The sequence below is a fragment of the Tamandua tetradactyla genome, chromosome 10 (genome assembly GCF_023851605.1).
Source record: "Tamandua tetradactyla isolate mTamTet1 chromosome 10, mTamTet1.pri, whole genome shotgun sequence".
Taxonomy (NCBI): Eukaryota; Metazoa; Chordata; class Mammalia; order Pilosa; family Myrmecophagidae; genus Tamandua; species Tamandua tetradactyla.
The window spans coordinates 65,231,929-65,258,821 of NC_135336.1; the positions used below are offsets into that span (position 1 = coordinate 65,231,929).

General features: G+C 35.6%; 1 protein-coding gene across 1 annotated transcript in view; it reads left to right on the forward strand.

The window, feature by feature from the left end:
* The window catches only part of GBE1 (1,4-alpha-glucan branching enzyme 1), a 344,340-nt gene that overhangs the window by 80,687 nt on the left and 236,760 nt on the right, over window positions 1–26,893 (forward strand). Inside the window, exon 3 of the mRNA XM_077118703.1 lies at window positions 25,590–25,705. Coding sequence (XP_076974818.1) covers window positions 25,590–25,705 — 116 coding nt within the window. The remainder of the gene's footprint in view (window positions 1–25,589; window positions 25,706–26,893) is intronic.

Sequence of the window (26,893 nt, forward strand, 5' to 3'; positions counted from 1 at the left end):
TATATATATTGTGTGCATGCGTTGACCAGTTTGCAAACTCTTCTGTTTCAGAATCAGCTTTAGTTAGAGGAAAGTAGAGTGCTGCAAACTCATTCTGTGACCCTATCTAATTGTGCCATCTTAACCCAGGCATTAAAAACAAATACACAAACAAAACCACTGTGATGAATACTGAAGGATGTGTAGCCAATTACCATTTTTTTTTTTACTGCTTTTCCCCACCCTCCATTCTGGTTCTGTTTTCTCTAATTTCAGGCCTGATGGCTCCCTTGTTCTGAGCAGATGCTGTGATGTAGGCTGTGTGGGCCACTGCCAGTTCTCCACCTAAGAAAAGCCAGAGGAGTAGAAATGTATGACAGGATTGATATTAAATGCTGCTGCTTCAGTATAGGCTCAAGATTTTGGTTCCTGTCTATCAACTTAAAATCATTGGTCCTTTCCCATCAGGGTTACCAAGTCAGAAGAGAGGTTTAGCTTTCATCAGCTCTGGCTTACCTTCTCTTAAGACTTACTGTGGTGGTTTGAAGCTGTTGTGTACTCCAGAAAAGGCTTTGCTCTTTTAACCCATTTCTGTGGGTACAGACTTGTTGGTTAGGTTATTTCAATTGAGGTGTGACCTACCCCATTCAAGGGGGGTCTTAATCCCCATGGAGTCCTTTATTAGAGGATAAAGGACACACAGAAAAAGCCCAGAGAGCTTAGGGAAGCTCCAGAGAAGCTCAGAGACAAGGACACACCCACAGATGCTGAAAGAAGCCACTAAAGCCAGAAGCTGAAAGCAATGAAACTCAGAGAGAACTAACAAATGCCGGCCTTGTGCCTTCCCATGTGACAGAAGTGTCCCAGCAGCCTTTCTTCAGAGATGGTATCGTCCTGTTGATGCCTTCATTTGGACATTTTCATAGCCTTAGAACTATAAATTTGTAAGCTAATAAAGCCCATTGCAAAAGACAATCCATTTCTGGTAAATTGCTTTCCAGCAGCTTTAGAAAACTGAAGCACCTTCTCAGATGAGTAACAGTATTACCTTAAGTGCTTTAATCTACTTGAGAATTCAAACTTTTTTTGTGTGTGGCTAGGTCATGCTAACACAAAGTTATCTCATATTATACATTAAATAAAAATAAACTGTTGAAAGCCAAGTCTATTCACTATAACTTTCATTTTTAAAGGAAAAGCTTCTGTAGAAAATGGTCCATATTTGTTCTCCCTTTTCTTCTTCTCCACAGAGCAAGGTAATCACAAACTGAAATCTCCTATAAATACTCCATCATTATCCAGAAAGTAATTGCAAAATTATAGAAATGTTGATCTTTTCTCAATGAAGACCATGATTCATTCACTCTCAGAGGCTTAGTCAGAAATCATGGTCTTGTTAGGCATACAGAAAATTGGACTTCATTGTTGTTGCAAATAGACAGGTTATCCACAACTAGTCTTTAGTTTGTTTTACATCTGTTCTAATTGGCTAGCTTCTTGATTCAAGAAGGCCGATGAAGTTCAGGATTTCACTCTTAAGTGGAAAGGCCCATGGTAAACACAGTTAGGGTTTCTCTCTCAGCTAGAAGGGCACACGGCCAATCTGTTATCTTTCTCCTCTGGCTTCCTGTCTCATGAAGCTCCTTGGAAGGCATTGTCCTTCTTCATCTCCAAAGTTTGCCAGCTGGTGAACTCTCCTTCTCGTAGCTGTGTCGTTCTCTGCTCTCTCAAATTCTCCAACTTTCTCCAAAGTGTTTCCTCTTTTCCAGACCTACCTACAATGGGTGGAGACACATCTCCACCTAATCCAGTTTAACAGCCACTCCTGATTGAGTCACATCTCCAGGGAGATAATCTAATTAAAATTTCCAACATGCAATGCTGAATAGGGGTTAGAAGAAACGGCTGTCTCTACAAAATGGGATTAGGATTAAAACATGGTTTTTCTAGGGTACATACATCCTTTCAAACTGGTGCATTTCACCCACTGGACCCTAAAAAAAGACATGTTTTTCCCATATACAAAATACATTAATTGTATCACAATAACAGAAATCCTTAAACCATTTCATTAACAGTTCAAATGAAATACAAAGTTAGAAACAGTATAAACTCCTATCAAAGTTAGTTATAGGCATAGTCTGTTTTAAGGAAAAATTATCCTCTGGCTCTGGACCTGTGAAACTCAGAACAAGTTATTTGTTGCCAACATACAAAGGAGGAACAGTCATAGGATACATATACCTGTTTCCATAGGGAGGAAGGAACACAGGAGTCACCAGACCCATACGGTTTCAAAAACCTGCAGGGCAAACTCCATTAGATTTCAAAGTCTGAGAGTCATTTATCTTTGGGCATTTAGAAAGCAGCAGCCCCACCCTTTCCAAGGGCCTACACAGAGGCCCACCTCTCTCATTTTAACCTTGGGGGACATTGGGGAGACCACCTTTTTTCTCGGCTCCACCCTCTCCAAGGATTGGGGCTGCACCTGAGCTCTCTGCCATCTCCGGGCAGGCATGCGCAAATTCCACCCCCCTCCTCCCATGTGGTGGCAGCCAGGCTCTTTCCAAATCCCACAGAATGTGCTTTACCCTCTCCAAGGCCTGAGGGGGCATGACTGTTCCACTGCAATGAGGTGGAAGGCCCATCCTCTGCCTTTGGGGCAGACTCACCCTCTCCACATGCTTGGGTGGGTCTGCTCTCCTGGCCCGAGGCTTCTTGACTTCAGACCCCAGCCTCCAAAGTTATTTTTCCTTCAATGTGTCCCTTCTTTGAGCCCCACAGTCCAAACTTGCAGTGGCTCTGTTTATATATGTCCCACAGCACTCTCACTGGCTTTCTATGCAGTAGCCTTGGATCATGCCCATCAGACATAAGGAGCTTCCACAAATCCTTCCTGGATAACTCCATGTCTGATCCTGGCTTTATCTGAAATGGCTGACTGGTTTCGCATTTGGCTGAATTCTCATTGGAGCACCACTCTCTGGGGTCTCCCTTCCTGGAAGGCCAGAATTTTCCAGAACATCAATTTCTGGTTTCTTTGTACTCAAGAGTCCAGTTCTCAGCATATCTCTTTCTGGTCTCATTTCACTATAAGCTATGAGGAGAAACCAGGCTGCACTCTCCACATTTAGTTTGGAAATTTCTGCTAAATATCCAAGTTCATGGCTTTTAAAATTTGCTTTCTAGCCAAAAGCCATTAGTGAATTTTGCCAGATTATCTGCCATTTTAAAACAAGGATCATCTTCCTTCCAGTATGTAATAACACAGGCCTCATTTTTGTCTAGAGCTTTGTCACAGGTATCTTTAGAATCCACATTTCTACCAGCAGTCTCTTCAAAGCATTTCAGGTCTTCTCTATCAAGCCCCTCACAACTCCTCCAAAATCTTCCCCTTATCCATTTGAAAAGCTATTCCAGCATGTTTGGCATTTGCAAACCACAGCAGCACCCCACTCCCAGTACCAAAATCTGTTCTTGTTTGCTAGCTGCTTGATTCAAGAAGGCCGATGAAGTTCAGGGTTTCTCTCTTAAGTTGAAAGGCACATGGCAAACATGGTTAGGGTTTCTCTCTCAGCTGGAAGGGCACATGGCGAGCACAGCATCATCTGCTACCTTTCTCTCCTGGCTTCCTGTTTGATGAAGCTTCCCAGGAGACAAAGTCCTTTTTCACCTCAAAAAGTCACTGGCAGATGGACTGTCTGCTTCTCATGGCTATGTCATTCTCTGCTTTCTCAGATTTTCCAGTTTTTTCCAAAGTGTTTCTACTTTTCCAAACCCACCTAGAATGAATGGAGACAATCTCCACCTAATCCAGTTTAACAACCACTCTTGGTTGAGTCACAACTCTAGGGAAATAATCTAATTAAAATTTCCAACATTCAGTACTGAATAGGGATTAAAAGAAACGGCTGCTCTTTACAAAATGGGATTAGGATTAAAACATGGCTTTTCTAGGGTACATACATCCTTTCAATGTGGCATAACACCTTCATCATCAGCCTCATATTAAGAGCCTGCTATGTACAGTGGTATGCAGCATTTAAGTTCAGGTGAAATTGTGTATGCAGAAGCTCTTGGAACAGTACTTGCCATCTAGTAGATTCACAATAATTGTTTTCTCACTAATTCATTTTTACCTTTGTCAGGTATTTTCCAACATTCAAGTGGGTAATAATTACATCACCATTTAGTCTGTTAAAACATTCTTTTGCTGTCTCATATTTTAAAGGTGTTGACTCTCTTGCTCGACTTATTGTAGAAGTGGTGGTATTTTCCAAAACTGAAAGCATAACAAAGTCTTTCTATGAAACATGTTGACTGTATCTGGTAAAGCCTACTTTAAAAATTTTCTAGGCTAAAATGTTTCTTTTTATATTCTTTGCTATAGAATTTGGGTTTATCCCCTCACCATGTTTCAGTATTTTTGTTTATAAGCCTCAGGGAGAACAGTGGTAGAGAGTTGAAGATAAAACCGTTAAAAAAACCATGATTGGAGGTGTGAGATAAGGAGTAAGGTGAGGAGCTTGAGAGAAGAAAGTTAGCATTAGGAAAGTGCGGAGAGTGTCCTATCATAGTACATATAGGAGAGAGATCTTTTCAAGGAGGATATATATATTTTATATATATATATATATAAACATATTATACAACTAGTAACTAACATATACTGAGCGCTTGCTATTCGATAAGGATTTGATATACATAGTTTCATTTAATCTTCACAATAGCCCAGTGATTTATATACTATTATTGTTCTCATTTTCCAGATGAGCAAGTTGAGACTTAAACTTTGGAAGTTGTACTTGCTAATATGTACAGAGGTAGGATTTTATTCAAATAATTTTGGCTCTGCTGTAATCACTGTGCAATAGGAACAGTGGGTACTAAAAAGGGTTTAGTACCACAGCACTGAGAAAGTGATTTCATTTGCAAATTTTCTTTGCAGTGTTTAATCTTCCCTTTATGGGGGAAGTGTTCCTTAATGGAGACTTATTATATATATTTTACATATATGGGGATTCAAGTTCAAAAGTTATATAACCTGCCAACAAGTCACCATAGCTGGTAAACCATAATTGGAGGTTTTAACTACAATTATTCTATACATATTCATTCTGTGGAAGCTCTGTGGAAGAAAACATCCCAATTTCTTAACCTTCAATTACATGTAATTACATCTGAAGCCCAGGTTTATGTCTCTAGCAGATAACTTATACTTTCTGGCTAATTTTATAGCCTACACTATAGACATCTATATGTGTGTGTGTTTGTGTTTGTATATGTATATTAAAATGTATATAATATGTAGGGTTAGATGTGTATATAAATAATAAACTGTTTTACATTCTTACTTTTGAGTTGTGGAACAGGAAAATTAAAAAAAAGTGACTTACTTGAAAGCAAATTCATTTAAATTCTGTATTTAAATTCTCTTCTCTCTTGATTTCATACTATGCGACGATACCCAACTCATATCAATATTATTTTTATCATCTTATCATTTTTATCTTTGCCTACCACTTTTTGAATCCAAATTTATTTGGTTATATCTATCCCAAATAGTTTACTGGATTGTTCCTATTGCATTAACGTCACCTTTTAAGGTGCTGTGAAACTAACCTTGAAGAAAGCTTCAAGAAAAATTATTTATTTGTTGGATGACAGACCTGATGATTAATTGAATATGGTGGTGTACAGAAAGATAAGAATCACATTGCAAAACATAATGCTGAATATGGTCTCATTTATTTTAAAACTCATACATACACAAAACACAAAAGTGGTGTATCTATGTGTGAAAATAAATATACAGACATGTAAACTCACGTGCATACATACATACTGTGATGGAAATCTAACTGTTGAATGCATTATCATAGGGGAAGGACAGTGGGTTTTTGGTGGGTGGTTGAGTTATTTTAGTAGGATCTAATCACACTTACAAACAACTGTAATGTCTAGTTGTGGTAGTTAGATTCAGTTGTCAACTTGACCAGGTGAACGTGCCTAGTTCTGTTGTTGTGGACATGAGCCAATGGTACGTGGTTTTGAGCAAAACCTCATCTTTTGCTCATTACATCTGCAGTCGGCTAGGAGGTGTGCCTACTGCAATGAATGATGTTTGACTAACTGGCTGGTGCTTAAATGAGAGAGCTCAATGTAGCACAGCCCAAGCAACTCAGTATACCTCATCTCATCACTGTCAGCTCAGCCCAGGCCTTTGCAGATGCAGAAAGAAGTCACCCTGGGAAACATTGTTGGAACCCAGAGGCCTGGAGAGAAGGCCAGTAGAGACCATCCTGTGCCTTCTCATGTAAGAAAGAACCTCAGTTGAAAGTTAGCTGCCTTTCCTCTGAAGAACTAACAAAATAGATCCCCTTTTATTAAAAGCCAATCTGTCTCTGGTGTGTTGCATTCTGGCAGCTAGCAAACTAGAACACTAGTGTAGGGCCAATAAAGAGATACATATGTGGTTTAACCTATTGTTTTAAAACAGGTAGCCATTTTTGGAAATATGTTTCATAGTTTATTACTATTATGAAATGGTTTGGAGATAGCTTGTTGTAAGTAATCATGAGTGCAAAGAAGATGAAATGATTTGCAAACATTTAGTAAACACTTTATGTGGATAAAATCACTATATGGGTTTAAACAGGCATATTATGTGTAACTATAAATAATGAGTAATTCTGACAACTATGTAATGCACAAGTATTGATTTTCTGCTATGTGCCTGATAAAATACTGGAGCTGGAGAAGTTTCTGCTTTATTACTTTGTGGTTGACATTTGCGTATCTAGCACTTATTGTCTTCCTTGATTGATAATGATAAACCTGAGATCTGATTCATTCATTTCTTTGGAAACTTTAATGAGAAGAATTAGAGAGTGAGAATGCACATATGGGGTTAGGGCTAAGGGAATGTGCATATGACCTTGGTTGGTTATTGCATATGTATTTGATGTTAGAGATCTTAAGTTCACATGGTCTCAGGTAGGACCTAATTGTGGAGACGGGGGAAGGCACAGAGAAAGCAGACATTGCTCTGTCTCCAAGGTAGCAGATTTATAGGCCTAATATGTTAGATGACCAACAGCTTAGTCTGTTAAAAAATGATGAAGTTGCCTAATGCTCCAGTAATAGGTGAGAGTGTAAGATGAGAGAACAGAGCCTTGCATGCTGTGCTAGCAGTTGGTTAAATTGACATTTTAATGATTTTATTTCAAATTTAAGAGGTTTTGAATCTATTCAGTAGAATAGTTAAAAAGAAATGACTATTCACATTGTTTGGCTTTAAATAAATAGCTATTAAATGAGAAACTAGGGAACCTGGTAGTAGTAAGTGGTTTATATGTTCTTAATGTTAATGAAACTGCCTTAATGGCAAGTCAGTTTTATGATTGAATGTGTTAAGCCTCCATATAACTTACCAATATTTTCCTGAAATTGGGTCTCTGATTTCTGAAATGGAGTGGGGAAAGATGTGAAAATTGATGGCCTCAAGCTTTTTAAAATCCAAATTGAAACTTGTACTACAAAGAAAGAAGTTTAACCTGAGAGTTTATGCCTATGTCAGCATGACATAGAGTAGCAATTGAAGTTTTCTTACACCCCACAGATCTAATAAACACATCAGTTTGTTTAAAAGCGATTCAATTTTTCTTGGATTTGGGATTTCAGAGAAGGAGCTTAGCCTAATGAATTGCGTCCTATATGTGTTATTAAAGTAGAAATCATATATAGCGCTCTATTTTAGATACTATTAGCATTTGGATATAAATAGTTAAGCATTTTTGTAAATCTTATCTTTGTATTAATAGCCTATTAAGCATTTTAGAAGACCCCCTTTTTGAGTGGTATTTGATTATATAATATACATATAAGTATATATATAATAAGGCATATATATTTATAGCATTTAGAACAATAACAGAGAAAATTGAGTTGTCTTAAAATGCAACAAATAAATCCTTTCAGGTTTCTTTTAATGGCTATGGGCTTTGATTTTAAGCTATGTATACATAATCTGGTTATAATCCTTGTTAACTGGAAATAGTACTAGAAAGGAACCACCTAGATTTTTATGTTTTTTAGCATTTATTTTACTTGCTAAATGCAATCTTAGTGTACAATGGAGTCTTATTAAAATGTAACTATTTATTTTCACCTGCAAATTTAAAAAATAGGTGTTCTGTTCGTTTTAAAAAAATTCAGTGGTGAACTTATTTTAATATGATCTAGATTTGGCATAAAAAATTGAAAATCTGTTCTTTCAGCAAATGCTTTTACAATGCTTATTATGTGGAAGGTCCTGAACTAGATCTTGGGGTACAAAGAAGAATAAAATTTGATCCTTCTGCTCAGATGTGCAAGGAGGGAAAAATAAACAAATGAATATAGTCAAATGTCATTAGTGTTGTAGCAGATTATAGGTTTAGGCCACTTGTGGGAGTTCAGATAGTGATCAGTCCCACTTCATGTACAAGTCAGCGATAGCCATAGTAATGCCGTATAACCCACTACCCCCAAATTCAGTGTGATACAACTGTATTTATTTCTCACATATATACCTATGGATCTGTTAACCTGACTCGCCTTCCTAGAAGTCTTGATATTCTTAGGGAACGTGATGGGGTAGCAATCAGTCAGTTAGTTGGGAATGAGGTGAGACTGCTGATGGGGTACAGAGTGAGTTGTTGGAAGGCATTATCACAATTTATTATGTAAAAATCTGAAGATTGTTATGGCAGTACTTTTCTGTTCCAAGATCGTCAATGCCAGTTATTGCAGAATGAGACCTCTAGGTCAGCGATGCTTTCTGGCACGACCCCTTTTGTTTGACATCTACTCTTGCCCTCTCTCAACCATTCTCTCTCTCTGTGACCTTCCACATAGGCCTTTGGTAATCATATTAAGACCCACCCAGTTGGTCCACATTTTAACAGAAATATCCTAATCAAAGGATCACATTTACAAAAAAAAAAGAGGAAATAAAGAGAAAATTTTAAAAAAAGATCACATTTACAAAGACTTCACACCTACCAGAATAGAACAAGACTAAGAACATGTTTCTTTTCTGGTACATACCTCCAAACCACCACACCCTGTAAATCTGCAATTTGGTCCATCTACTATGAAGCTTCTAGACACCTTGAGAAAAATCACAGAGCCGAGGAAACTGCTGCTTTTGCAGATTCCTGACCGCTGAATAGTGCATGGAAGACTTTTGCATAACACTAGTTTACAATTAACCTCTCCCTAGTCCTTTCTTCTATTTTTTTTTTTTTAGTCACATACCATACAGTCCATCCTCAGTGTACAATCAGTGTCTGTTGGTATAATCACAAAGTTATGCATTTACCAATACAGTTAATATAAGAACATTCTCATTTCTTCTGAATAAAAAATAATCCTGTACTTCTTATATCCCCCATTATTGACATTTAACTTTGGTATCATGTCTTTCTTACAATTAATGAAAGAATATTGCAATGTTTTGTTAATTAAAGACCTTAGTTTACCCTATTATTAATACCTTGTAATGGTGGATTATATTTGTTCTAGTTCACGTAAGAACACTTTTTTATTTATAAAATTACTCACCATAATTGCCCACTCTGGGTTTCTCTAGTTTTTATCCTCTTGAGGTAGGATGGAATAGATTATTGAGGCTGTGGTCCCTGGCTTCCTGTCCAGCTCTGAAAGAGTTAATGCACAACTGCAAACTTCCTAAAACAATAATTTCCCCTAAAGCCCTGAAACACCCCAAAACCATAAAGCTTGTAAAATCATGGGTCTGAGACAGACTCTTAGTTAATAACAGAAAGCCTGAGATCATTAAGATTGTTAAACTCTGTGCCCAAAACAAACTTTTAGTATATTACAGAGTTCCACAAGCACCGATAGTTATCTCTTCTTGAAGCAAGGACACCTGGCATTCAAAGGTCCAGATGGAACATCACTGCTGGCAAAACCTCCCTATAAAAGAAGCTAAATCCTCTCCAGTTGGGGTGTGTCTCTCTCTTGAGCCTATCTGCTCTAATTTCTCTAGCATGTGCTAACCTTTCAAGAAACTTTACTGTTTTCTGCTACTTGCTTTTCATCCTGGAATTCTTTCTTGCAGCGAGACTCCAAACCTGGAAAGAATCTCTGCTCTGGTGTTGTCAAAGCTCTAGTTAAGTTAACACTCTAGCTTTCCTTCTGGTGACATACACAACTCTAGCCTTCCTTTTTCAACCATACTCACACTTTTTTTTTGGTAACTACACTTATAGTATTGTTCTACCCTTACAGAGTATTCATTTCCATACCTTTACAATGAACCTTATTGAGCATTCTATATTCCTTAAACATTGGTTGCCCAATCTCTGCCCACTTTCTTTCTTCTGATAACCTATGCTTTTAAATGATCAGAGTCCACTCATTATAGTTAGTTCATTTTACTGAAACCATACAATATTTATCCTTTTGTTTCTACATAATTTTGCTCAACATAGTGTCCTCAAAGTTCATTCACCTCATTGCATACATTCACAACTTCATTCTTTTCTGCAGCCACACAATATTCCACTATATGTATATACTACAGTTTGCCCTTCTGATCATCAGTCAATGGACCCTTGGGTAGCCTTCATCCATAGGCAATCATGAATAATACTACCATAAACATTGGTGTCCAAATGTCTATTTGTGTTCTTGCTTTAGTTCTTCCGAGTACATACCTAGGAACAGGGTTGTGGATCATTTGGCAACCCTATACTTAGCTGTTTGTGGAACCACCACACTACTGTCCAAAGAGTCTGTATGATTCTACTTTCCTGCCTACCAACAATGAATAGGTATACCTCTTTCTCTACATCTTCTCCAGCATGTGTAGTTTTCTTTTTATTTTTTTAAACAGTTTTATTTACACACTTTATAATCCATCCTAAGTGTATGATCAGTGGCTTCTGGTATAATCACAGAGTTATGCATTCACCATCACATTTTTGAAAACATTTCTTTTTTTTCTGAAAAGAAAGAAGAAAGAACCCATACCCCTCCCTTGTATGCCCCTCTTATTGACATTTAGCATTGATATTGTGCTGGTTTGAAACTGTTATGTACCCCAGAAAAGCCATGCACCTTTAATCCAATATGGTAGGTACAGTCTTATTGTGGGTGGTATCTTTTGATTAGGTTGTGTCCGTGGAGATGTGTCCCACCCATTCAAGATGGATCTGAATTCCTTACTGTGGAGTCCTTTAAGAGGAGAACATTTTAGAGAAAGCTCAGACACAGACACTTGGAGATACTGAGAGAGCTGTTTGAAACCTGAAGCCTGGAGAGGAGGATAGCAGATGTTACCATGTGCCTTGACATGTGACAGAGAAGCCCTGGACTCTGCCGGCTTTACTTGAGTGAAGATATCCTCTTGTTGGTGCCTTAATTTGGACATTTTCATGGCCTGAGAATTGTAGCTTGTAACTTAGTAAATCCTCTTTATAAAAGGCAATCCATTTCCGTATATTGCATCCTGGCAGCTTTAGCAAAATAAAATTGGTATATTGTCTTTGTTACAATTATTGAAAAAATATTGCAATGTTACTATAGACCCTAGTTTATGTTAATTGTAGTTTTTCGATGCACCATATAATTTTTAACCCTTGTAACAGTGACATACATTTATTCTCTTTCATGTAAAAACTTTCTTATATTTGTACAATTAACCACAATCATTGTCCAGTCTAGGTTTCGTTAAATTATACAGTCCTAGTTTTTATCCTCCAGCTTTCATTCTGGTGCCATACATGCCCTAGCCTTCCTCTTTGAAACATATTCACGCTCAGCTTTGTTCATGATGCTTACAATATTGTGGTACAGTATTATGCTGTCCATATGAACCTTTATAATTTATCTTGTTTAACATTTTGTACTCGTATGCATCAAATGCCCAATCTCTACCCTCTTTCTATCTCCTGATAACCTGTCTTCTCAAATTAAATCTCAGAATTTGTTCATTATGGTTAGTTAATATTAGTGAGATAATATAGTATTTGTCCTTCTGTTCTTGGCTTATTTTGCTCAACATAATGTCCTCAAGGTTCATCCACATTGTTGCATGCATCATGACTTTATTCTGTCTTACAGCTGCATAGTTTTTTATCATAAGTATATACCACAGTTTGTCTACTTGTTATTAGATGGACATTTGGGCTGTTTCCATCACTTGGCAATTGTGAATAAGCCTCTAAAATACTCTTATCAGTGTGCAAATTTCTGTTTGTGTCTCTGCTTTCAGTTCTTCCAAGTATATACCTAACAAGGGGATTGCTGAATCATATGGCAATTCTATACTTGGATTCCTGAGGAACCATCACACTGCTTTCCAGAGTGGCTGCACCATTCTATATTTCTACCAACAGTGAATAAGATACCTATTTCTTCACATCCTTTCCAGTACTTGTTGTTTTCTGTTTTTTTTGTTTTGTTTTGTTTTGTTTTTTGATAGTGGCCATTCTAGTAGGAGTAAGACGGTAGCTCATTGTGGTTTTTGATTTGCTAATGAAATTGCATATCTTTTCATATGCTTTTGAGCCATTTGTCTTTCTTCTTTGGAAAAGAGTCTGTCCATGTCTTTTGCCCATTTTTTAATTGAGTTGTCTTTTTGTTGTTGAGTTGTAGAATCTCTTTATATATTCTGGGTGTTAAACCTTTTTGGAAATTTTATATATTCTGGGTGTTAAGCCTTTTTGGAAACATGATTTCCAAATATTGTCTTCCATTGAGTAGGCTGCCTTATTACTTTTTTGACATTCCTTTGACAAACAAAAGTATTATTTTGAGGAGATTCCATTTATCTGTTTTTTCTTTCCTTTCATTGCTTGTGCTTTGAGTATAAGGTCTCTTCCATTCTTTACAATGGCTATTTCAGTTTCACCATTACTTTCATCTCTTATTTCAATGTTTTCTCCTTATTAGCATAGTACTTGGTCCTCCTTTTCAGAGAAAATAGCAGCCAGCAGAAAAGGAAAAAAAAATCAACTTCTACTTCATTTCTCCAAAGGGATCTCTGTATCTATATTCATCCATTCCTTATTGTTTTGGCTTGTTAAAGCTACCGTAATGCAGTATACCAGAAATGGAGCAGCCTTTAGAAAGGGAATTTAATGAGTTGCAAATTACAATTCTAAGGCCATGAAAGTGTTCAAATTAAGGTGCCAAAAAGAGTTTACCTTCACTCAAGAAAGGTTGATGCCATCCAGAACACTTCTGTCAGCTGGGAGGGCACGTGGCTGGCATCTGCTTGTCCCTTGCTCCTGGGCTTCACTACTTTGAGCCTCTGTTTCCTGTGGTCTCCTCTATAAGCATCTGTGGGCCTTCACGTAGCTCCTCTGAGACACAACTCTGGGTTCCGGCTTGCTTAGCGTCTCATAGCAAGGCACATAGCGATGTCTGCTGGGTCCTGCTCATATCTAGGCATCTGCTCTCTCTGTCAACACTCCAAGCATCTCCAAACATCCTTGTCTCTGTCAGCACTGAAGCAACTGTTCTCTGAGAATTTATATTTAAAATGTTTCCGCTTTTAAAGGACTATAGCAGACTAAAGTTCTACCTTGAATGGGTGGTCACATCTCCATCTAATCAAAAGACCACACCCACAATTGGGCATGCCACATCTTCATGGAGATAATCAAATCAAAGGTTTTCACTGTACAGTATTGAATCAAGGTTAAAAGAAACAACTGCCCCACAAGATTGTATCAGGATTAAAACACAGTTTTTCTGGGGTACATCATAGTTTCAAACTTGTACACTTATGCTTTCAAAAGTCAGTAGAAGAAATTGACATCACTAAACTATACATTGAATTCTTTTCATTTTTGAGTCTAATATGATAAATCTGTCTACCTCCTCTTTTTCCTGTAAATCTCTCTCTTCTGCCACTTTTCTCTTAGCCTGAAGTTGCTCAAAGCTCTCCTTCCTTAAATGCATTAGGAAAATAAATAAAATCCTTCCCCCAATTTTCTTGTCAGATTTCTAGAATTATATTGTGGCTCATTTGTTACTAAACCTGTGTGCATAACGAAAAATTAGGGAGCTTCATAAAATATGGATTCCTAGGTCCCAGGCCTGGATTTGATTCTAAGATCTGGGTTGGAGGCTATTGATTTGTAACTTTACCAAGCAGCCAGGTTGGGTTATACCCTTTATAAATACATACCCATTTATACCATATATAAGTACATATCTATTTATACTCTTTATAAATGGGTTTATATTGATAGGGGCTATGCTGATTATATAGTATGTTAACAAATAGTTACAAAATTGTAAGTTACAAAATTTGTCGGTACACATATCTTTATAGATAATTCATTTTATGTGCACATGCATATGTATATGCATAGAAATAACAGTATATTGAAAAAAGAGATTTTTTCCTAAGACCTTAATAAATAGAGGGCTTTATGAGTATTGTAGAGTCTTCCTTAATTTTTTCTATATTTTTTCTTTTTTATTCTACCCAGAATATATATGTATTTTTTGTAGTAAGAATGAAAAATAGTGGAAGAGAAATCAGAATGCCCCCATGCATATGTGTTTCCCATTTTATTTCTGCTTCCCTCAATTCAATGGCTCTTTTCTTTACTTAACCTATTTTCAGTATTAGATGCTGTTGACCTCACTCATTTCTTTAAATTCTATCCTTTCTTTCATATTCCTTACAGGTTTAAGGAACTATCCAAGCGAGGAATTATCTCTTTCAGTCATCCCTAATAACTAGACACTTTCTTATCAACTTGAACTTTGAAATAGCTTTCAAATATATTCCCTTTTTCTCATCTCCATTTTCACTGTTGTGGTTCAGGAGAATCAACTGAGATGGGTTATCGCTGAGGTCAAAAGAGAAGTCACCAAGAATTTTCAAATGCCTTGAACTCTCATGTAAATTGAAGTCTGACAAGAACATTTGGGATTGGAAGGTTTGATGTACCTGGTGACTTTTGTCAGAATATTTCAGAAAAATTTTAAGGGCTAAAGAGATATGAGGAAGTGGAAATGGTAGTCATGAAATTGGACCATTCTTGGCGGGCAAACCAGAGGGTAAACTTGGTGTATTAGTCAGGGTTCCACAAAGAAATAGGACCAACAGGATATATATTATAAGGAGTTGCCTCATGCTATTGTGGGGGCTGGCGAGTCTGACCTCGGTAGGCCAGGGCACAAACTGGAGATTCTGATAGAGGTGATATTGAAGTATATAATTCCCAAGGAAAATCAGGTTGATTGGAAATTCTAGTAAGAGCCAATGCTGAAGTTGAGGCAAAAATTCTTCTTAATGACCTTTGGAATCCTCAGTTCTGGTTTTTAAGGCCTCCAGTTGATTGGATGAGAAGACTATCAGTATTGCTGAGGGCATTTGCTTTGTGATTGTGGATGTCATTAATTGATTGTAGATGTGATCAATTAAATAAGGATGCAAATACCATATGCAGAATTCTGTTATAGTAACAAGCAGGCCAGTGTTTGATCAAACAATTGGATAGTTCAAGGTAGCCATGTTGACACATGAAATTAACCATCACACTTGGATCAAAAGTGAAATTTCCTTTGTTGTCATTATGTTATTCAGAATTAGCAAACACATCAATTCTTCATATTTGAATGCTGAGATAAAAAGCCTAAAGAGAGAAATTTTGAAAATAATTGAAAAAAAAAATAGCTAAAGAAAAGATGAGATCAATGACTTAGTCTTGGGCAAGAGAATAACCCCTCTTCCATACAACCAAAGGGAAGGAAGTAAAGATGGCTGTAGCTATCAGTTTATAGGTTTGAAGGCAGAAAGCTGTGGGAGTCCTTGCCCAATTACTCCAGTTTTCTCTGTGATACAGAAAACACGGTTTTCTGCTACAGGGTAGGCAATATATAAGTTTGCATCTTTGTGGAGATACAGAAAGCTACATGAGGAATGGAATCATCTTTTTTTCTTTCTCTCTCCTTCTCTTTCTCTCTTGTCTTGCTGCTACCCTCTTTCTCTTTTCTGTTTGTCCTCTACAAGGCCATGACTTCAAGGTTGGCAGAATGTGAAAACTGATGAAATTCTTGTTGATATTTAAGGTTGAATTCTTCAGGGACAGCCTGCTCTATCACTTGCTTGACTTGTTCCAGCACAGAGGTCCAGGGACCCTTGCATTTTTATAGACAAACTTAGCTCTTTCTCTGGTGTACTTGCCATAGACCTGCCTACCATTTTCAAGACTTGCAAACATTCTCTTGAACTTCTCTAAGGTGTAAGATTTTGGAAGAATAACTGTAATTGATAATTCAAACGTAAAATCCACTTAGGAGCTCAGTATATGTCATTCACATCTCATAGAAAATAAAAGCCACACAGACAGGCACACTAAAAGCTGCACAGAATTCAGACAAACAGAGAGTTGAATCTTGGTTCTGTCACTTAATGACTACGGGAAAATGGCTTTTTTACTTTCTCTTTTTGAACATATTTCCTTATCTGTACAATGAAAATTGTAATACTTTATAGAGCTTTTGTGATAATTGGATTAGATATTGAATGTAAAGCACTAAGAACAACTGCTCTGGCCACCACTGCAGCCAGCTCATTCTGGTTTTTGCTATTGTAGTGGTTATTATAACTTTACTTCCACAATAAAACTCTCCATTTCTGTGTCATGAGTTCTGAGGTAGTCCCTGCTCAAATAATTTTTTCTTGAGGGTGTGGATTGTTTGATAAATTTTAGATTTGTTTTCCTTTTAGGACTCTCCTAGTGTGTAAGGTATGTTCTCACATCATCATCATCATCAATCGATATGCCTGTGTTGGTTATTTTTCCACAAAACTGCTAATCTGGGTTTGAAAGGTTATTGTTGCTGTTTGTTGAATGTTGCTTTCTTTCTTTTTCTTTTTTCTTTTTTTTTTAAAGTCAAGTAAGTGCACGCAAAGAGAATGGAGAGTCGGGATTGGGTATAGCTTTGGGTGTCTTGGATTCTGCTCTGCTACTGTGATCTCTTCAATTCTTTCAGATTCTGTTCTTCCAATCCTAAATTTTTACTCTAGCTCAGCAGGATGTCTGGGAGATGACTTATCTCAGGAGCTCTTTTGCCTCTTCTCAAGGTGGTTTGTGTACTTCTATTACAAAGAGATTTTTCTGAACTTTTTCCCCCAAAACTTGTCTACTGATCCCATCAGTCCACTTCTTTCCAGATAGGGAGGTATTGGAAGGTATTGGTGAGAATGATCTTTTTTTCCATACAGATTTTGAGAGTATAGGCAGGGTAAAGTATGTGGGTTGTTAAATCAACGTAAGGAATTTTTTCTCCTAGGCTAGTAGTTTTCAAACTTAATGTTTTAATATTTCCTTTCCTTGTTTTGTCAGTGCTTGTGAATTTGTGATATTCAAGCATAATTGTGTTTTTATTCATTTTATTAGGAATTGAGGAAAAAAGGGCCCACTTCTTCACTCTCCCTTCTTAATTCAAAATCTGTTATGTTGCTAGCTATTATTTTACCTTCATTGGTATAGTTTCATATGGAATCATATGTTAAAGGAGGGGGCCTATATAATTGCTTTCCTTGTTATCGTAGGTCCCTCCTCCTCCCCTAAACCTGTGACAGGTTATGCTGGAACAATTTAAGATAAAAGATTGTGTTTTATTGTTTAGAGGAAGGCTCCTAATTTCAAATCCAGTTGAAGCCAGGCAAGTCACAAATGGGTTGTTATAAAAGATAGTAAGACAGAAGACAACAGTGAACTCTTTTTATAAAGAGAATTCTCCTACTTGTGTCCAAATATTTGTTGGCAGGATAATCCCTTTTTCTAAATATTTTTGTGAAATTATTTAGAAACTGTTTCTAAAATACGTATACATTTGGGTGCCCAATACCATATTGGTCAGTTAAAACATAATCAAAAGCCATTCTTGGCCCATGGGAAAACCGGTTGCTGCTTCTGATTATCAACCGTATTGTCTTATCAGCTCTTACCTACTCCTTGCCTATTTTGCCATTTTCTATGTTCTTTATATATTCATATAATATATCATTCATATATAGTGTTCCTCATCTCAACTTTAATCTTTTGTTTCCCTCTGCTTCAAGTGCCATAGAAAATCTGTCATTGAAGGATTATAAAATACAATACAGTCCAGAGACCAAGACCAAACTTGGTAAAAAGGCAGAGAGATAAATGATATAAGCTATAGTACAGATAAATGCCATTTTACTTAGTTCTCAAATAACATATACTTTTGGTCAAGTTAAAGATGGCAAGAATTTTTAGGAAGTGAATCAATTGTCAGGCCCCGTTGTCATGATAGAATTTAATGCACTCCTTTGGCTTGTGGTGGATCCTGTAAACTGAAAATAAATGCAGAATTAGAATAAAATGAAATTATACATTTTTAAGAATCTAGAGAACGTGGAATAAAGAACTGAGTTCTGAGTGGTGGTACTGAGAGGAAAGGTGAGATGTGAGGAGGAAGCCCTGCCAGGGAGGGGCACTTCAAACAGACCAGCTTTGCTTTCATATGTTTTATATAGTTTCTTCATAAGGAACTATATAAAACTATATATAGTTTCTGTCATAGTTCTTCTTAAAATTTATTTTAAGATAATGGAATGTTTTTTGCTGTTAAAATTAAATATATGGGTAAGTCAAAAATGCTTTGACTGTCACTGTATTATGCTACAAAGTAGGCCACAGTACGAACTCCATATCACTACAACTAGAAATTAATGAAAAAGTTTAAAAAAGGAAATATAATACCCACACACTCATTTCCTCCAAAGAACGATAGGATTCGAGTGAATAATCAGAGTTACAATTATAGCCTGTTTTGAAAATAAATGAAAACACTGTGCATCAAAAGCTATTGATTAGGACAACAATGAGAGGCAGCTTTTGTTATGCTGGTTGTGAGTCTGATCATTTACAGAACACAGAAAATTATTTGAGTGACTTCTTAATTCTCTCAAGGATGGTTCATAAAAGTACTATCCTAGATGCACTGAAAAAAAGTTAGTTTATTACATGCACTGGATGCCTTAGGGCATTAAAGCTTAATTCTCTTAGTGAACTCTGGTTGAGCAAGGCAGGCATGGCTTGTTATTAAAATGATAATCCCTGGTGTTGATGAGGCTGTGGGTAGTTGAACACTCTCAGGTGCCTCTGGTGGGAGGATGAATTGAAAGTCTCAACCCAGAAAGTAGTTTGTTGAACTGTTTTTAAATCCTTAAACAAATTAAAATGTTAACACCCTTTGCCTGATGTCACTTTTTATAATTGATAACAAGGAATGAAACTTGGAAAAGTATTTGTGTATCTCAACCTCATAATATTAGTTTTTAAGCTTTTATTATGGGAATTACCAAATGTATAGAAAAACAGATATGAACATATATGTTTTTACTACCCAGTTCAGCAATTATCAATATTCTGGCAATATTGTTTTCTATATTCCCCTGCCCCGTGTACCTTTAATTTTTTTCTTAGAGTATCTTAAAGCAAATTTCAGACAACATGACAATTAATCATTATTATGCTTTTCCTAATGATAGACTTTTTTTTCCCCTAACATAAGCACAATGCTATTATCACACTTAAGAAAATGAACAAATTTCTTTATATTCAGTCTGGATGCAAATTTCCCAGATATGCCAGTATCAATATGCAGTTAGGTTCATTTATTTCAGTTTGTTTCAATTTTTAGAGAAATTTCCCCCCCTTTTCTCTCCTTTTTTAGCTTATAAAATATTGTAATTTTATAAATGGTTTACCTGGCTCTAAAGTCAAAATATTACTGGGTACAATTGTAGAAAGCTACAGTTATGTGTTTTACCTCCCCATATAAGTAATGTTTTCAGTTCGTTTTTGTTTTATAATTTCATGCTTTTTAAAATCACAAGCTACTACATATATTCATTTATCATTGCTTTTCGTACACAAAATGTATAAACAAAAACACTATTTTGCAGTAAAGAGGCATGTTTAATTCCATAAAATTACATTTGCCAGGATATTGTTGATCGTGGAGCCATTTTCTTCTATTTTATTTATTTCTCAGTTTCTAGAAAGGGAATGAGCACTATTGTTCTTTAAAATAATGAGGTATTAGGATTCTGTTCATTCTGAAGTTAGTGAGACTCTGCCATACTCTGGAGATGTGTTCTTGAAAAGCCCATCTGACCTAAATTAACATGTTCTTGAAAGCCCGTGTAACCTAAATTTAGAGGAAACAGTAGTTTCCTCTAAAAAAATAGTCCTGGAAACTTAAACTCATTCAAAGGGTGCCTGCTGCCAGTGGAAGTTGAAGAAAAATAACTCCTGGGTGTCTAGATGAAGGGAAGGAATATCTGAAGGGTAGGAAAAAAGATAAAAAATGCACAGGTGTATATGACAGCAAGGACTGCTGTCCCCCGTCCTCAAAAGTGATATTGTTCTCCCATAATCCCCATAAAGTCAGTGCCATAAGAAATTCTACTCCTTGCCTTTATGACTTTTTGGGAGCGGAGTGGATGCTTTCATGAATGTGAGCAGTCACCAAACTTTCATCCTAACAAGTATTAATATTATCCATAAATTCTGCCTGATGCAGAGCTTGAAATGAAACAAATAATATTGTATGATGAGGTGGGTATTTACTTGCCTCAAGAGGGCATGTTCTAAATATTTAACAACAGCTATCGAATTGACGTCTGCTATTTGATCTGGTACTGACCTTTTATTAGCCCTGCTTTCCACAATTCAGGGGTGTTACCTTACTGCCTGGTGAGGTCTGGGCATGGCAGGGGCATCAGTGTAAAAGGTGAAAGACCCTTTGTCTTAAGGTGGAACCATTTGAACCATGAATAAGGAAAGCTTATATTAAACTCAAAAACTCTACAGAAATTTGGTAGCTAAGAGGTATTGAAGAGGATTACTGTCTCCTCTGAATTAAAGAGTCTGAAGGAGTCTGACATTTAAGAATTTAATGTGAGGATTATTAAATTACAAAAAGAAAGGTGGCTTGGTATGAGATAAATATAGAGTTTGTGCGCCTTTTGCAGTGACCTTAGGTAATATTTGATCGCCTATGCCAATTGTGTGTTTGCAGTTCATATTAAACTCTGCATCAGACGTTTTCTTTTCCACGTCCCAATTTAAATTTTTTCTTTTGGTTTTGAGTCCATGGACAAGTGGAATATTTTTACATTACCAAATGTTATAGTGAATTTGAGCCTGTTGATAATCAAATACCTATTAAAATGTTTGCTTTGGAAATGTTTTGAGATAACATATATTTGATAACCATCAATGTCTTAGAAAATGTCAAAATATGATAATGTATGCAAGCAAGAAATATTCTTAAAATCTTACCAAAACTGCAATAATAAACACATTATTCTGGGGTACATGATCCTTGACTCTAGCTACCACTGTGTAGGTTAGAGTATGGAAGATGAGTTAATATGTTAACACTTAAAAGCTTCACATTTTTATGCTTTTTTGTGTGCAGTGTCTCATACTTTTGAACCAAAAAGTATGGGTGTATTACAAAAAATGCTACCTGTAGATATTGATAAAAGCTTCTTGCATAATGATGTTAATATATGTTTTGTATCTGTTTTTTCTTCATATTTAAATTGTCATTTGTTGCTACTTTATCATTGATACATTAAAATTCTTGATACCTTAGTTCTTTTCTAAATCTGTCTCACTAGTTACCCACCTAGGCTTTATAACCCTTGTGTCAATCCCAAATCCTAAATCCTAAATTTCATGTGAGTATTATATGCCTTGAAGAATTATTGGTATTTTCTATTTCACAATGTCCTTGACCTGTTGCTCTAGAATGTTGTGTGATAGTCTGTAAATCTGTTTTGATCTAGAAAATCACTCAAGACCTATAAGTAGAAAAGAACACCTGAACATACTGATCTAATTAACTAAGCCAGTTGTTTCGAAAGCATGGTCCCTGGACCAGCAGCATCAGCCTTACCTGGGAACTTGCTAGACATGCAAATTAGGCCCACAAAATAGCTACTGGGTGAGAAACTCTGGGAGTGGGGCCAGCAATCTGTGTTTTAAGAAACCCAAGTGATTCTGATAGGAGCTGAATTTTGGAAACCACTGAACTAGAGAACTCCCACCATGTAGTTCTGTGCCTGATAGAGAAGCAAATAATTGTCACATTTGGTGGGGTACGTTTGGTCCTATTCTTGAGGCCTACTTATTTATGGAAACCATTTGCACTAAGTGCTGAATTAAAATTAATTCTATCTCATGTACTGGAGAGCTCAGGGAAGAAGTCATAGGATTAAAGTGAAAGAGTTTAAATAATTTGATTTAAAAAATACTCTCTTTAGATATTCTCTGATCTGACTCAGAACTGTTTCTTGCTATTATGATTGTTATTACTTTATTTTCAGTTATAAAGCCACATCACTTACTTCCCAAGGCAAAATTTTCCCCCAAAATATGTCTTGAAATTTTTCTTCCTTTGCCTTTTGTTTCATTAAATCAAAAATTTTATTTAAAAACAGAACAGTTCAATTTTATTTAATAGTTTTATAGCAATGTTTAATTCGTATTTATTTTTAATAATATATAAACAAATGATTTCTGCATTTATATGTGGATATGCCTCAATGATAATTTCTTAATTAAGCATTTAACGTTCAGTTTATAATACATCCAATCCAATGATTTTTCTGATAAATTTGTTTCTGAATCTTGAGCTGTGTGTATCCTATGGAGAAAAGCTCATCCTTTTATTAGCCATTTTGAGACCCCCATTTTAAGGAGGAGCTGGTTTTATGAGAAAGAAGCTTTCACATGCCCATAGTATGCTAGAAGTGGATAAATTTGGTACTTGTGTTCCCAGTGGAAAGATGGAACAACATTGTTTAATAAAGGAAGAAGAGGGAGAATTTGAAGCTGAATTGATTGAAAAAGTGTCAAGGAGAGAAGGAACCCTGGTGGTGATGTGACTATAGAGTAAGAGGGGTAAAATGAATTGTTTAGTGCAAAAAATCTTCAGTTCTCATACTTGTATGCCTTGCAAACCTTCCTCTCTCCCCCTTTGAAATCTTTAGCACATTCTACATTGCTTATGATGCTTGGTAGAGTGGATAGTTTGGGGCATGAAAGATGAAGATGTTCTGACTTTTGATATGAAAACTGGAGTTTGCCGAGAAGAAACTGCTTGTAGTCAAAGTCAGTACCTGGATTTCCGTGGGGAGGAGTGGTGGTAAAACAAAACTCTTAATAGTGACAGAAAAAAAAGCAAGCACCTATTCTTCAAAATAGAATTACAAATAATGAGCATGTACTTAGAGAGTTTTAGATCTTTAAAACATTATATAAGATAAGTGTTAAGATAGCAAAAGTATTTTCTTTAATTTACAGCCACATATATACTTTACTTGCCTAAGTAGATTGTAATGGTCAAGTTAAGCAGCTGCAAACTAAAGAACTAGTTCAACTGATGTTCAAAAACAACAAAAAATTTATTTTTCTATTGCTGAAAACAATTCTTTTAAATAAATCTGCATATCTAAATTTCTTATTGAAGTTTAGCTTTTGAAATAACAGTGTATTATTATATTTAAATATTTTTGATACAGAGTACATTATAAACTTTTACGATTCATTTTCATGTACTATTATGCAGTTTAACTTTGATGTGATAGGACTGTAATTTTGTGCCCCAATTTCAAGTTTGATACTGAACAGGCCCCACCTTAAGTATGCAATACATAATGAATGAATGAATGAATGAACTAATGAACTGTATTCTTTATTTTCTGATCTAACCAGGAAAAGATCTACTTCTTTTCATTTAAGTTTATTAATTGTCTTAACTAATTATCTTAAAATGAATTCAGTAAACATGTACAGTGCTACAGCATTCAGATGTTCATATATCAAAGCTTTTGTTCCTCTGTAATTTTGGACTAAACTCTTTTCTTTGAAAAAGGGAATGTCACACCAATTTAGACATGAGATGTAATTGAGGATTTAGGGGAAGGGGAGTATAATAACCCAAAGCCTGTTGGGTTTGCTCCTGAAGTTAAACTGCGTTTAGGCATTATCAGGTTGCTTTCATGATGGAAAAAATTTAGAAGGAACCTTATTTAAAATTGTTCCTTACCACCCCCAATATTCAGATTGGCCGAGAGTTAATATCCTTAAGAGCTAATGAGGTGAAATCATTGGTATATATAAGGAGGAGAACATGGCAAAGAATGGCTTCCTGATGCACTTTTCTTCTTGGTTGAGAATCTAGCGTCATAGCACCACAGTGTGTATCACAGGGCTATTTTTTTTCAATACCAGGAAATATTTTAAGCATAAACAAATCAGTAATGTAGTAAGCATCTGTGCATACCACCCACCTTAACAAATAGAATATTACAGGTATTATTGAAGTTTCTTGTGTGTTCATTTCCTCTACCCAGTAGTAATCACTACATAATGTTATTAGTATTCCCATTTCTGTTTTAACATTTTTGCTATGTACGTATGTATCCATGAATATTAAATAATACTCTTTTGCATTTTTCTTAAACTTCATAGAAATCATATTCTTTGCTACTGTTTTAAAATCAGCTTTTATATTTGGCATAATATATTTGACATGGAAATGTTCACTCTCATTCCTTGCTATTATACAGCAGCTCATTGTGTAATTATACTGCAATTTTTTACCCATTTTGTGTTGATTTAAATGTGATAGTTTCCAGTTTTTTGTTTTTGTAAATAATTATTCAGTAAACATTTTAAAATCCTTTTTTTTGTGCATATTTGTGAGAAATAGAGTAGAATTGCTGGCCCACTGGGCTAACACATTTCAATTTTCCTTTATAATATTTAATAAATAATAGGTATTTATTAAAATGTATTCTCTCAGTTGGTAGCTTGCCTTTTCATTAAAATTTTTACCTTTCCTTCTGAGGTGTGTCTCAGTTTAACTTTACTCATTCACTCTTCATGAATTTAGGCAAATTTGACATAAATTTAATTTAATTATTTTTGATCATTTTTTGTCTACTAGTACATTTTTTCTTAACTAATTGCCCAAAATAAATTCCTCTTTTTGTATTGTTCTCTTTGTGGATGTTGTTTTTTGAAGAGAACCTATCATTTTATTTTACATTCTTTTGTGATAGAAATATTACAGTTGAAAGTAGAATTGAAAATGACATCTTTAATTTTAATATGCAAAAAGTTAAATTTTCATATACATTACTAAATAATTCTAAATAAATTAAGAATAATCTGCTAAGGGAAAAATAATTCATCCTGATGTAAATTTTGGACCATAGTTAATGGTACAATTATATTCTTTCATCGGTTGTAATAAAAGTACCACACTAATACAAGATGTTTGTAGTCTATATTTCCTGCATGTTTTTCTGTAAACCTATAATTTCTCTAATAAAACAAACAAAAGAATAACCTGTTTTATCTAAGTGGCTAGGATAGTATTTTGATTCACAGTTTTGAAAACAATATATTTTTTAGATAATTTGATTTTGTAAAAGTACGTAGCATATGCCTTGCTTGAAATCCATAAAATATTAATTCTATCATGTTGTTCACTGATCTTCTGGATTTTTTTAGGTGGCTGGAATCCATTTTTGTACCCATATAAAAAACTGGATTTTGGAAAATGGGAACTGTATATCCCCCCAAAGGAAAATAAATCTTCTCTGGTACCTCATGGATCCAAATTAAAGGTACTTTCCTCCCACCTCTTTTTATTTGAATTTACTGTTATTTTTTAATTCTATTTGCAAAGTTTGATTTAAAGTATTATAATGTACAACTGGTGAATGATAATTGTGGGAAAGACAGTCTAAATGTTTACATACAGGAAAATTTAATAGGGGCCTCAGCATTTGATTTAGATCAGAACTGTTCAGGTAGTAAGTAACAAACCTATCAGTTGTATCATTATCACAAGTTTGGAAACTACATAAGGAGTGATAGAGTAATTGCAAAAGTTTGGGTTGGAAAAGCAGAAAGCTTAGTGGGAAAATGAAATCTGTCTTTAAATTGCCAACTGTAGAGAGAGTTTTACCTATGGAGACAGTTTTGATAAAATTGGTGTTGTGATGAGTCACATGAATGTGGGACAGATACTGTGTTGGAAGTCTGTGCATTTGGGGGCACAAACTTTGCCTTTTTCTTCCCCTTTCTGATCTCTGACATGGGAGCTCTTGTGCCTTTGGTTTTAGCCAGTGGGCTTGCTTGTTATAGGCAGGCGGAGCATTCTCCATACTCTCTTTGCATTGATTGACCTTGTGCTGGAGGAGCAGTCGGTGCCTGCCTCTCCTGTCTGCTCAAGGGTTGCTGGTAGGATGGGTCCCAGATTCTGGATTGCAAATTTAATTGTACAAGACACTATCTAAATTCTTTAACATTTACTTGATTTTAGCTCATGCTTATATAATTAGATGAACATTTCCATGGACCTTTTCTTTCTTTAGACATGTGAATAGCATTCATAGCATTTACTATAAAAATCAGGTGACTGAATTGACATTTTTATTGGCATTTGTTACTTAATGGTATTAACTCAGAGTTTAAAGTATATTTAAAATCAAAACACATGGTATGTTTGTTTTTTTCACAAATACCAAAATTATAAGTGTATATGAAAATTACAGAAATGTTGCCACATATAATATAGTTACCAGAAGAGCATATTGTCTGTAATAAATAACTTTTTTAACATGGCATGTCAGCTAATATTGTTTTTAAACTGTGGTGAATAAGAGAAAAGGTATGGTGTGCCATGCCCATATCAGCTCATGAGAGCAGGGACTTTTGCTGTATTGTTTAATACTGCTATATATTCCTTGTTCTTAGAATTGTGTGTGGCACAGAGTAAGTGCTCAAGAAATATTTATTGGATGTTAAAG